We start from the raw sequence: 14533 nt of genomic DNA, 5'->3' as shown, positions 1-14533 counted from the left end.
ATATAGGTTCATGGATTTTTCTGTAAATATTCGTAAATGTCGTGTCGTTTACGAAAATTTTGAGGATGCAGATTTCAAAATTGATGACAATTTTGGAATCCAATATCTGCCATATTGGAAATCGCAATCCACTGCTACGCAATCTACCTATTGCAAATTTTATACCTGCCGCTGCCGTATGCACTTATTTGTAAAAGTCATTTATCTCATTTCCGAAATTGTTGGGGATGCAGATTTCAAAAATAATGTCCGTTAAGGAATCTAAGATGGCGGTCTTGTACTTTTTCATACAAGTCGTGATGATACTTGTTTCCAAATTGTTTGAGGATGCAGATTTTAAAAACAATGTTCATTTTGGAACCAAGACGCGCATCTGCACTTTTTCATACAAGTCGTGATAATATATGTTTTCAATTTTTTTCGGGATGCAGACTTAAAAACAATGTTCGTTTTGGAACCAAGATGGCGGCTATGCAATTTTCGTAAAAGTCGTCATGGTACTCATTTTCGAATTTTTGCGGGTGGGTGAATCAACTTTTAAATGTCCACATGATGAATTTATTGATTTTTTTTTGTTATTGTCCATATTTATGGGTGAATCAACTTTTAAATGTCCACATGATGAAATTATGTATTTTTTTCTTATTGTCCATATTTATCTATCTCTTGTTTATGATTATGTACAAAGCAGAGCTGTTTCTTTAAGAATTTAGTGATATTGACGAAAAAAATTCACCAGCCCAAATCTGCCCTGTCCCCTGGACCATCCAAAAGTATTTTTAGTCAAATTAGACATCAATTATTGTTTATCAATTATTTTACTTACATTAATTAAACAATGCAGTATAATTTTTTATCTTTATAAAAATAGTCCTCTGGTCAACTCTTATTTTACATAATCGGAACTTTTTATCATCAATATGAGTTGTGTTTTAATGCCGTTACAGCTTTTGATTATTTTTAGGCAGGTACCAAGTATTTATTTGGCAACTGAATTATTATATTGGAGACCATTTATGAAGCATATTTTAAAAAGAAAACGGCTATCTATTAATTCAAAAATGAAGTTCTTTTAAAATATTTTGTTGGTCATTACACGGTCAACCTAACACGCTCCTCCTCGCTTTGCTCGTCGTCGCACCTAATCTGTTGACTCTAGTAGAACACAGTGGTAACTATTAAAATTAGTAATTTAATATTTAAAGATCTAATGGTATAATGGCCATTAGGCGTGTCATGATTAGAAATTTCAACTATGAAGTATACTGACCATTACGTTTTGGAAAATTAATTTGAGGTGTTTTGTGTAAAGAGTTCATTAAATTTAGCCGCTTTCGTGTTAAAATATTACCTAGCTGAAACGACATGGTCAGTAATGACTATAGTTGATTACTTAGGTGTGAACAACTAGATGACAATTAAATTATATGATCGCTTTACAATATTAGTTGCCAATTTATTATTTTAGTCGCCAACCTATCACTTTAAGTTCCCTATAATTTTTTTGTGTGGCTTGATTTTGCTGCCAGTTATTTTAATAATATGATGCTTATATTTGAGGCTAATATATATTTTTTGGCCCTAAAATATTAATGCACAGCCAAATTATATTATTATATGCCCAATGAAAGTTCCTGTTTAATATTTTAGTTGCCCGGTTAATAATAAGCCGAATAAAATTTCTTGAGTTTCAGTTCTAAGTATGGGGGACCCCCAAAAAATATTGTTTTTTTTTCTATTTTTGTGTGAAAATCTTAATGCGGTTCACAGAATACATCTACGTACCAAGGTTCAACAGTATAGTTCTTATAGTTTCGGAAAAAACTGGCTGTGACAGGGGACGGACCGACAGACAGTCATGACGAATCTACGTATAAGGGTTCCGTTTTTTGCCATTTGGCTACGGAACCCTAAAAATGATTATGTGTATTAATATCAATTCCGCAACAGTATTTTTTCATGATACAAAGTTTTATGGTGCGCTGTTGCAAGGGGACAATCTGTCCTACTCTGGAAAACCAACTTTTGGTCTTTTGGACAACCAATAAAAAACGGGTATATTGTAAAACAACGCGAAATGTTTTGTAATAAAATGTTAGATAATATTAATAGGAACATAACGGAATACTAAAAAAACTCATACTCTTATATAGACAAACAATCAAACAATCGTTTTTGTCACTAGAACTTTTGTCTGATCATGATGATTTTTTACGAAAAATTGCGTATTTTGGATTCCAAAATGGACATTGTTTTTAAAAGCTGCATCCCCTAAATATGTATTTGTAAAGAGTATCAACACGACTTAAATGAAAAAGTGCATGACCGCCATCTTGGATTCCAAAACGGACATAAAAAAAATACTGTAGAATTAGTGCGCGTGGGCTAAAATTCGTTATAATTGTTTAAAAAATAGTAAAAACAAAATCCCCTGGATTTTCTTTTTTTTATATTGAGTAGAATAATTGGCGTAACAATATAGTGGAAAATCACCAAGTGTTTAATTAATGTTGTATAGTAATTATTTATTTTAATCATTTTTATTGGTCGTGACGTATGCACCAACATAAAAAAGTGGGGGATATTTTACTTACAGAGTAAAATATTTAGTTTTGCTCTTTGAATAAAAAATCACTACTGTACAATTTAATGTTTACATCTTATTAAAAACTAAATTTAAAAAATTTTTTTTTCGAAAAATCTCAATATATTTTTTTGAGATAACTTTACACATACATTCACACAATAGTGTTCTATAATATTCCAAACACAAATATACTGTAGGACATAATGTGATGTTCTCGAACAATTCAAAGTTTGTTCCCCGGCCTACTAGCTAGATCGATTTTTCGCCCCCAAAAACCCCTACATAGCAAATTTCATCGAAATCGTTAGAGCCGTTTCCGAGATCCCCGAAATATATATATAAATAAATAAATATATATACAAGAATTGCTCCTTTAAAGGTATAAGATAAATATAATTTATTATTACAATCACAGGTTTATTTTATTAGGATATTACCCTAATAAATAGTAGTTTGTGTTACAATAATAAGGGATCAAAATGATATATTTCTGTCAAGGGCGTACATTGAATGCTGAATGAAGCGATGGGTTCTACAATAGAATCCTGAGCGTAATGAGGGATTCAAGTGTTAACGCCCAAGGCGAAATAATCATGATACCGTGTGACACATACTGCTTTTCACATCAACTATGAGGAAAATAAAAAAAATCTTAGTGTTGACACAATTATTATGTTTCAAAATATTATTCAACCTAAAAAAAGAATGCAAAAAATTAACAAAAACAGTGTCCTAGAACAGAAAAGTGCCACTTTGATCCCCCCTAGCAGCGAGGAAAAGTGCCACTTTGATCCCTCCTAGCGTGGAAGAAAAAGCCCTTTTCCGAATAGGTGATGTGAAAAGATACTTTTTCACAGCTGACATACAAATAATTATCATTTAGGTACTCAATTGTGATTGCCGTGGACGGGACGGCGTGGACATTTATAGTCCTCCCTTTTAATTAATCGCTAGCGATAATCACTGCAACATTTCACGTACATTCGTACATTACAATTTGCCGTGTTATTGCAATTTCAACCTTCCAAGCTTGTTATAACGAAACATATGTAATGGATTTTAATAAGAGCTTGCAAAACTATGTGGTGCTGTTGAGATAAGCTTATGAGATACAGTGAAACTTGTAATTTATGGAAATGCGTATATGGGTCATTATTATCTGCATGGAGGAGTGAGTTGAAATTGAATATGAATTTCGAATTCCCGGAGGCTATGTGACGCAATAGCGTATTAATTGAAGTTCATTTGGACAAAGTTATCATTTGAGCTCGCAGGGAAAGTGGTAGGTAGGTTGTCAAGTATTTTATATATAAAAACTTTTTAACAAAAAAAATAACCGCCGAAAAAAAACTAAAAGGAAATAAAATAACCGGCACTAACACGAAACGAGTCGACCAACAAAAACAATAGCACACTGAAAAGAAAAAAATAATTATTTCGTCTTCAATAACGCAAGTGAATACCTATGAACTATGTATATGCATACTTCTGAAATCAATCACACAAATCTGCGTATTTATATATTTACAATCTGTTATTTTTGGAGTCGGTGCAGGTGCTTCACTAAGGTGCTCAAGTTTGTTTGAGGCTGGCACCGTAATTCGGTATTGTTAGATTACAAAGTAATCTGGGAATCGGTAATCAGATTACAAAGTAATTTCAAGTAATCGTGGAATCAGGAATAATTTACGAAATGCCCATCTCGTACTAAGTAGCACTGCATTCAATTGATCTTTTTGGCGAACCGCGAGTTCACAGTTCGGGGCGAACTACTAGTTTATATAATTCACCATGCTCAGCTTTATGAATTATGGGATTGTGATTATGACTAACAATATACTGAATCACTTTTATTTTTAATACAGTACTATTCCAAGAACATCGTTAAAGAATACGCAAAAGTTTATTTTTATTCTACAATTAAAAAATTAAATAAAAAGACCGTCTATTACCGTGTATGTTTATTGATAACAATTTTACAAACAATAACAAAGCGTTATTTATTAAATAACTACACTGAAGTGGAAAGGTGACTCTCAAGAATTTATTATGCATTAGCAGACATAAAAATGTTTTACTATTTCAATAGGAGGTAGGTTTGGAGAGGTATTATATATTTAGTTTTAGTTTTTAGATTTAGTTTTTGTTTCAGTGTTGTTTTAAAATATTTACCTGTTATATTGATTGATTAATTGATTATGAATAAATCATTTTCAATTTAAGAACATTACAATTCAACTAGGGGATATATCAAATAATTTTGATCTAACTTGATGTTTTAAAAAGTCACACAATTATAGACTAAAATATGTGTAATATTGTAAAGAAAAACAAGCCCTAAAAGTGCCTGTCTATATAATAATATAAATCTTTCGAATAAAGTATTACGACTCCGCACTCACTATTGACTAACGAATTCGTTAATTAGCATAGATTTACCTCGTCAATATCACCTGCACCGGGATTCCTAATTGTAGGTACCCAGTTCTGTAAAATCGGATCACTCTGCCTTTGGCAATTCACCTGAGTTTCGGATTGCACGATTTCGCTTCGGCCTTTTTCTGGCTGCATTCCAATTCAGGAATACATTAAAATGGTTGAAGTTTGAACAATGCCCTTGGTGTGCGAATTAGTCAGAAAATGCGGGATCCAATATAGATACTGGGTGATTTTAGGGGTCGTGATCCCGAATGGTCCCGAATGTCAAAAGTGTGATAAGATGGTCATACTATTTGAAGAAATTTTATTTTCTCATGGAACTAACCACAATATCTCGAAAAAAATCTAAAGGACACCGAGGGGGCACTTGAGGGCCCGAAGTATACAAAACGTATGGGCCAAGGCAGCCAAGGGGAATATTTTTTTCCGATTTTCATATCGGTCCCATAAGAAAACTTGTTCAGTATGGCTATCTAAAACATATTTGACATTCCGGATCGCGACCCCAAAATCACCCAGTATAATGATAACAGTTATAATTTAACAAATAAAATCCATTTAAAAATAAAGCGACGCTTTAAATTAAAGTTTTGAGGATGGTGATCGTCACATTAACCAAGTGAAAAAGCTTTTATTTTGGCAGCAGTTACTGCAAAGTCTACTGCAATTCATGATAGAAATTCAACCACAAAATGCCTTCTGAATCCATTCACTATTATTGGGCTATGGGCAGTGATTGCTACAGGAACATATGGTATATTCTCTGGGGAAATCTTTGTTGCATTTATGAATGCGGAAATAACTGGGAAATACTGTGTTGCATTCCCGCGATGACCCCCAGGTGCTACCCCAATGCACCACTTCAGTGGTAAATAAAACAGTATTGTGATAATATTTGTTGCTACCTGTACTTTTACATTGCAAAGAACTGAAAGACTTTCCTGAATTTTATCCTATTTCATTGCTACCTGTACTTTTTTACATTGCAAACAGCCGGAAAGTTTATTTCTCTGCGTGACCGAATCAGAAATGAAGAGATCCGCAGGAGAACCAAAGTTGTCGACATAACTCAGAAACTTCCCAAACATAAATAACATTATTAAAAGTAAGCGATTTTTTATTCATAAGTATATCTTTTTCACATTGAGAGTAAATTTTACATGTATATTTTACACTCAAACTTAAATGCTGGATAGTGCTGTAACTGGATAGTTAGGCAGTGTTTCATTTCAGTAAATATCGTCTAAGTCTATTGTAATCATATGCTAGGTGTCGCTTCGTAGGTTCGCCTTGTGACAGTGTCCGCATTTGTGGCTGACGGGCGAGTGCTTGTACAGCTCGTGGCTGTGACAATAATCATCTAATGTAAGCGCGCTAGCTGGCCCTTCAGCCTAGTTTCAGTAGCGAACACCTTGTGACAGTGTCCGCACTTGTGGCTGACGGGCGAGCGCGTGTACAGCTCGTGGCTGTGACAATATTCATCTAATGTGAGCGCGCTAGCTGGCCCTTCAGCCTAGTTTCAGTAGCCAACGCCATGTGACAGTGTCCGCACTTGTGGCTGACGGGCGAGTGCTTCTGCAGCTCGTAGCTGTGACAAGAATCATCTTAATGTAAACGCGCTAGGTGGCCCTTCAGCCTAGTTTCAGTAGCGAATGCCTTGTGACAGTGTCCGCACTTGTGGCTGACGGGCGAGTGCTTGTACAGCTGGTGGCTTCGCAGTCGCGCCAGGGACGAGAATTGACGCCCGCAACTGCAGTCCGTTGCGCCGGCAGGATGCACCGTGTTTCTGCAAGCAATTTGTACATTTTCATTAATATGTCCTAACCCAAGGACCTAACACAAGTCGTGGACGACCTTTAACTGAGAAAAGAGTTGTATAAGGCTAAATTAAAGACTAAATTAAATACTAAACTGTGAAAAGTGCTCGTGAGTGCTAATATTATAAGGACTGTTAATTTTTTATGGTGGAAATATTGTGTATTTGAAGGTAATCTTTTGAAGTTAAAATATAACACTACCAATATAAAACATTATATGTAGCGAATTAGTGCGTACTGAAGAGTTTATTTTAAAGTAGGGAACGTTAACTTATGTACGTTACAGTGTTTAAGCTACAAAAATCGTCGTTATACGAACCTGTGGTTGATTAAATTCGCTTCACTGACGAACTCCCGGCGACAGAGCGTGCACCAGTGGCCCGTCTTCGAAGGGTGCATGTACTTCACATGATTCCTCAAAGACACCAGCGAAGCGTAGAAATTCCCACAGACGTCACACGCTATCTTCACCATTTTGCACTCCTCACTGTGTCTCGACAGCGACTGAGGATCTTTAAATGTCTTGTAGCACACCGGACATCGATGCCTCAAGTGCATATATCGCTCGTGCTTCTCTAGACTTAGACGCGAAGGATATATTCTGTCGCATTTATCGCACTTGCTCTTTACCGTGTCGGTATGCTCTAGAAGCACATGATTATGTAACGTGGAACGGGTCTTATATATTTTACCGCAGAAGCTACAAGTGTGTTTTTGTATAGAAACTCGTTTATTCAAACGCTTTTTCAAAGCTTTTTTCTCTGGTTTATGCGATTCTAGCTCTTTTTGTTCAGTGTTAACCAGATCTTGAGTCATTATGTCGTGCAAAAACGACGTCGACGTACGTAAATGTTCATCAATGATATCGCTATCCAAACGCTCTACGAACACCTCGACTTCAGCACTATTCATTTTCACTGAAATGTTAGCTGAAATATAAAAAAAACTATGGCAAAAGTTCATTTCAGTTCACGAGTTAGAATGAAATGTCAAGCTAAAAAAAGAATTGCGTATAAAAAAAAGGTTCTTTTTTCGGCCACTGATTGTCATAGGTCGACTATTTAGGTACATAAAGAGCAAATAAAGAGGCAAAACCTTTCTTTTGCTTTCTTTGATTGGTAATACATATTTAAAAAAAATGTATTCGTTTCGATCAAAGAGAATTAAATCACTGTTTCGATTTAAATGTGTGTCAAACTTGTACCGATTTTATTGTGTGGAACTTATTGCAATGCAGAAATAAATAAAAAATATAATTATGGTAGGTAATCGTTGTGCATAAACATTAATTTACCAACACTGGGAATTTTAACAACGAAATTCTTAGTCTAGATTGGAATGGAAAGAGAGTTTTGCGAAATAAAATAGATACCTATATACCCTCATTGACTGATCTACCGAGTGAATAATTTATACTTGCTACTCCGCCCGGGTTCGTACTGTAAATTCACACAATCAACCTTCTAGTCTAGGTTAGTTATTTTATTTTATTATCCACCGTAACTGCCTGACTCTGGGCAGAAATCTACCATTATTATTATACCATGAAATCTACCACGTTTCATTCGAAGCATTAAATGCTCAATTCCAATAATATAACTAAGCGAATCTAACACTAATGTATAACTTACAGATTAGACGTTTTGTAAACGACGTGGAAAATGTGTTGTCAATCGTGCTCTTTTTCAAATTAATAAATAAATTATTTGTTAGATGAAAATTACTATAGTGCTTTTTGAAATTCTCTAATTTTTAATGAACGAAACGCGGCAATACACTTTTTTTAAATGCAAAAAGCATTTTTTGTCTTTTATAATATTTTATGGCCTGGTGCACATTATGTCATTGACAATGTTGCCATAGTTGTCATAGGTAAAATAAACTATCCGAAAACTCTTTTTATAGTCTGTCATGAAGCCATTTTCGTCAGTAGAAAAAAAGCGGCAATTGTATCGCTATCGATGATCCTGTGTGTCTGCTTAGAGCATTTAGTTACTGGAGACGTCTTGGCTGTCATTTTCAGTACAAAACAGTCTGCCGATTTCGATCGATGCCGGAGGGGCACGTCAAATGTATGGCTATTTCTACATGATTTGTACGTAACGTACAAATAGCCATGTCAGATAAACGTCAGTCAATACTAAAGTTTGCACAATTGTGCAAAGTTTTCGGCAGAGGGGTAAGCACTTAAATGTGACACCAGTTATTAAATGCTCTAAGCTGCAGGGTAACAAGCAGGGCGTCTATTTTAAACTCTTTAGTAGGTACACTATCCAAAAACACCTTGCTTGACTATACGAGTCAGTTTTTCACAAAAAGGACCAACGATATTGGAGTGCCGAGGAATGTGGTCACGGAAGCGTGTTGGTGCAACGCACCATTTTCATTTTTCTTTTACACTTGTTCTACTTTTAAGATTCATCATCTTTCTAGGTCACGTGATCATGTCACATACATTCGCTTGACGTTTTTGTCAGGAATTTGGAATCGAAAATGATAAAACATTTTAATTACCTTCTACTTGCCTTCTGCCCAAGCCATAGCTGACAGAAAAACTTATGAATAAAAAAAATTGGCGCGTCAGTAAAAACGGATTCCTCGCTTATTTTATTGTCAACATTGGTTAGGTGACTTTTTAAGTAGGTACTAAATAAGTATAGCCGGTCAAACAACATTGTCAGTAGAAAAAGGCGCGAAATTCCAATTTTCTATGGGACAACTATTAGCGCCTAAATTTTTTAAATTTGCCGCTTTTTTCTACTGACGGTAATGGCTTGACAGAGGTTAGTACCAATTGTTTCAATTTCGTTTCCAAATTTTTTGTATCAGTAACGTGAAGTGTCAAATTCAAAAATAGATGGGCACTACGCCTTATCACATAAACCGAGGTTGATGTGGCCAGCTAAATTTTGATGGTACGTGTTTTTGGGTTCTTTATCGGGCAGTGAGAGCACACGCGCTCCGCTCACCGCCGGGCAGGACCAATCGCCGGCTGACGCGCAACGAGAGTCGGTACCACTCCGGTGAGTCACATAAAGAACCTAACGCCATGGAGGTGTGATGTCATTGGTGCATTTTGTTTTTTTTTTCTTTTGGGTGCTAGGTTTTCTTCCGGTTGGGTCTTCTTTCATTCCTTTTGTCATTTTCATTTTAGGGTTAGGTTTCCGTTTTCTACTGTTTTTACTACGTAGTTTTTAGTTTTACCGATCTTTCCGATCATTGGAGGGCACAGCTTATAACCGGTACAACTTGTTCATGAGGCAGCTTTCTATTTGCGTGTTGGGCTTATGCAAAAATAAATAGATTTTGCATTTAAGTGGTCATAAAATCTATGACTTTATAATTACTTAAAATGATTAAAAAATAACTTAATTCTAAGTTCAATATTTCATCTTCAACACTGTCAAGGTGATCTATTTTCCTTTTAGTAGCATTTTTTTATTATTACTATAAGTACAATAGATTTTTCCAAACATGATTTCTGAAAAGGCTTATTATTAACAGGACAACTAAAATATTAAACAGGAACTTTCATTGGGCACATATAGCTGGTCAAGCAGATCTTGTCAGTAGAAAAAGGCGGCAAATTTGAAAAATGTAGGCGCGAAGGGATATCGTCCCATAGAAAATTTGAATTTCTCGCCTTATTTTACTGACAAGATCTGCTTGACCAGCTATAATAATATAATTTGGCTGTGCATTAATATTTTAGCGCCAAAAAAAATATTTTAGCCTCAAATATAAGCATCATATTATTAAAAAAACTGGCAGCAAAATGAAGCCACCTAAAAAAAATATAGGGAACTTAAAGTGATAAGTTGGCGTCTAAAATAATAAATTGGCAACTAATATTGTAAAGCGATCATAAAATTTAGTTGACATCTACTTGTTCACACCTAAGTAATCAACTAATCATAACTGAGCATATCGTTTCAGCTAGGTAGTATTTTAACACGAAAGCAGTTAAATTTAATGAATATTGGTCACTTTTTACACAAAACACCTCAACTTAATTTACCAATACGCAATGGTCAGTATACTTATAGTCGAAATTTCTAATCATGAAACGCCTAATGGCCATTATACCATTAGATCTTTAAATTTTTAATGACTAATTTCAATAGTTACCAACGTGTTCTGCTAGAGTCAACAGATAGGTGCAACGACGAGCGAAGCAAGGAGGAGCGTGTTAGGTTGACTGTGTAATGACCAAACAAAATATTTTAAAAGAACTTCATTTTTTAATTAATAGATAGCCGTTTTCTTTTTAAATTGAGCTTCATAAATGGTCTCCAATATATTAATTCAGTTGCCAAATAAATACTTGGTACCTGCCTAAAAATAATCAAAAGCTGTAACGCCATTAAAATACAACTCATATTGATATATTTTAAGGCTCCGTTTTAGTTGCCAAACTATTAATTTTAGTAGCCATTTCTATTTTTTTAAACTACCCAAATTCGATTAAGTAATTAGTTGACCGGTTAAATACGTGCCTTCTGAAAATAGCGTTTAGCCCTGATTTAGAAATTCCAATTAGAGGAGGCGGGCGGTTGAATGTCTTCTATCAAAAAGATTTTATTAATACTACTTCATTGCATATATAGACACCATTTTATGAATCTTACAAATTAAAGTGAAATACGCATCGTATAAAAAGAAAAAATAATTTTAATATAATTACCTATTATCTAAATTATAGAACTACATATTGGCATTATTTTTTACCTGGGAAGGTCAAATATATACATTAAATACAAATAATTGATGTACACTCCGTTTCAATCTAGTTCTAACATGGTTAGAACCTTGACCTTTCATAAATAAAGTAAATAAAGAAGCACTTCATTTGTTTCACTGCTCTCTCAAACAAACGAAATTCATCCCAATTTACAATATGACAAGGTTCATATTAAAGTAGGATTTTTTATGGTGCGCCTTACTAGGTGATTATATGTATAAATTAGCATTTTTGGTTTTAACGAATAACCTATCAGAAATATATGAATCGTTAACATCCCAATAAGACAAGTTTACAAACATACATAACAAGTGTAACTAAATAGGTATTGTACCTACAAACATACACACGACTATAGTTATGGTCACTATATAGGACCAATTTTTTTTCCTTTGATTTAGATAAAATTTGGTGGATAGATAGAGTTCCCTCTATACAATATATTTGCAATTCCTAAAATATGTTTGTAATGGAATTTTCGAATTAACGAAGTCGATAATAAAATAAAAATGGGCCCAAAAAAACGGCTTACAGAAAAAAAAAATTAATGCTCCATTCAGCACTATTTCCACCCAACGTTTGCCTTTTTCGCTCGGTAAATAGCCGAGTATTTGCCGTTCGAGACCAATCGGCACCAGTCGTTTGACTCAAAGGTGTCACAATCGCCTCGAGTCCTGTTGGCACCCGGCATACAGGCGATAATCGGCATACTGCGCTGGCAAGCTGGCTTTGACTCGACTGACGTTACATATTAACCCGTTAGAGCAGATGTAGTACAGAATTGTTTTCTATCGTATTTTCTCGGAAACGTTCGGATTTTGTCATGCTACTTCAGTCAACCTGATTACTTTTTGTACCGAGACTGACTGAAATAGCAAGACACGTTCGTACGTTTACGTGAAAAAACGGTGGGAATTTATTATGCACTACATGTTAGTGCTGTAAGTGAAAGCTGAAACTGAAACTATTAACTTAATAGCATAGCCAAAGTCACAGAATAAATAATAGTACTAAGTACAGAAGACTCACTCTCTAACAAAACGCGTCTGTTACGATCAGCACAGATATGGCCGCTAGGTGGCGACAGCGCCACGCGCGGCTTATGGCAAACCCCAAAATTGGGGCCGAACGGATGTACTTTTAGCTACCTGTAGCAAAGCGACGAAATCGCGGAGTGAGACACGCCTGCCAAAGTATAGATGGTCAAGCAAATCTTGTCAGTAGAAAAAGGCGCGAAATTCAAATTTTCTATGGGACGATATCCTTTCGCGCCTACATTTTTCAAATTTGCCGCCTTTTTCTACTGACAAGATCTGCTTGACCCAGTTATAGATTATCTACAGGCTTCTTTTTTGATGTTTTAAGATATCTTAAATAAACCAAAGGCAATATTATACGGGCCTCGCTCTGATTTAATTTATACTATAATATGTATGTAATATAAGAATATAACCCGTTTTAGAACGTTTAGAAGATACCGAAGGGACATGGACAACGCCAAAATGTATGGATGTAAAATGTATGAAAACAAGATATACCTACAGCCTGTAGGTATATTCATACATTTTACATCCATACATTTTGGCCCTACAGGCACGGGCGTAGCCAGGTTTTAGTATCGGGGGGGTTCAAGAAAATAAAACGACGAAAAGTACATAAAATAACCCTTATACAAGAAAAATATTAGAGACTAGCTGTGCCCGCGGCTCCCCCGCGTGGAATTCGGTCTGTGTCAGTAAGCGGCTAATTTCTAATCCTAATTTCTCTCCCTCTCCCCTGGAGGCGGAACTTGAAGTAAAGTTGACAGATGGTTATGCTAGAGGACTGTAGTCCAGATAAAATATTTTACAGTTAGGTACCACTAAATAAAACTACACTCCAAAATAAATAGTTTTTTTCGCCCTTATTAAAATTTTACACGTGATTTTAACTACAGAGTAGGTGTATATCGGACGAGCGAAAGCGAAGCGGCCTGCCTGGCTAGAGCGCCACTCACCGTGGTCTTCTTCAGACTCCTGGGGAAGACCGCGTGCCGTTTGTAACCTCAATGCGTTGCGAGACTTTCGCGAATGATTCGATTTTTTTCGGGAAGGCATGGAAATGTGTATAAAATGCGAGTCCCAAATCGTTTGACTCCGCAAACGACCAGTGCCGGATTAAGATATTTTGATGCCCTAAGCATTTCTAGACCATGGTGCCCCCTCTCCCTAGGGTCATCAAGATTACATTGAATTTTTTTGGTAAATTGAGTGACGTTCCTTGCCGCATTACAGCTGAGAATGGAAATCAGTCACATCATTTTATCACGAAAATTGACAGTGCCGCAGCAGTAACTTTGCAACAGAGTACCTAATGCTGTTGTAGTCGCCATATCTTAGAATGTAATTGAAAACGCGAGCGGAGCGAGCGCGAAAATTTTTCGATATAAAAACGCAATTTGATAGACAGTTGTACATTTTTTACTTTTTAGTATGGAAATCAGTCACATGATTTTATCACAAAAATAGACAGTGCTGCAGCAGTAACGTAGCAACAGAGTAATGCTGCTGCAGTCGCCACCCGAATGTTACCTCTGTCATATCTCAGAAAGTAATTGAAAACGCGAGCGAAGCGAGCGCGAAAATTTTTCGATATTAAAAACGCAATTTTATAGACAGTTGTACATTTTTACTTTTAGTATGGAAATCAGTCACATCATTTTATCACGAAAATTTACAGTGCTGCAGCAGTAACGTAGCAACAGAGTAATGCTGCTGTAGTCGCCACCCGAATGTCATCTTTGTCATATCTTAGAAAGTAATTGAAAACGCGAGCGAAGCGAGCGCGAAAATTTATCGATATAAAAAACGCAATTTGATAGACAGTTTTACATTTTTACTTTTAGTATGGAAATCAGTCACATCATTTTATGACGAAAATTTACAGTGCTGCAGCAGTAACGTAGCAACA

The 14533-nt window shown here is 35.6% G+C and overlaps 2 protein-coding genes across 4 annotated transcripts in view; one reads left to right on the top strand and one right to left on the bottom strand.

Annotated features, from left to right (window-relative positions):
- The window catches only part of LOC134804037 (disco-interacting protein 2), a 136569-nt gene that overhangs the window by 80427 nt on the left and 41609 nt on the right, over positions 1-14533 (top strand). Inside the window, exon 3 of one of the 3 annotated variants that reach the window (XM_063776910.1) lies at positions 9789-9866. The exons of the other annotated variants lie outside the window; for them this stretch is intronic. Coding sequence (XP_063632980.1) covers positions 9789-9866 — 78 coding nt within the window. The remainder of the gene's footprint in view (positions 1-9788; positions 9867-14533) is intronic. 3 annotated transcript variants of the gene reach the window in all.
- LOC134804121 (zinc finger protein 366-like) lies at positions 6219-7824 on the bottom strand. The gene is made up of 2 exons (XM_063777064.1): positions 7163-7824; positions 6219-6812 (listed from the first exon to the last, which is right to left on the bottom strand). The coding sequence occupies exons 1-2, from the start codon at positions 7804-7806 to the stop codon at positions 6632-6634; spliced, it is 825 nt and encodes a 274-aa protein (XP_063633134.1). The 5' UTR covers positions 7807-7824; the 3' UTR covers positions 6219-6631.

This window comes from Cydia splendana, chromosome Z, assembly GCF_910591565.1.
Source record: "Cydia splendana chromosome Z, ilCydSple1.2, whole genome shotgun sequence".
Lineage (NCBI taxonomy): Eukaryota > Metazoa > Arthropoda > Insecta > Lepidoptera > Tortricidae > Cydia > Cydia splendana.
This window is presented reverse-complemented; position numbering and strand designations above follow the sequence as displayed.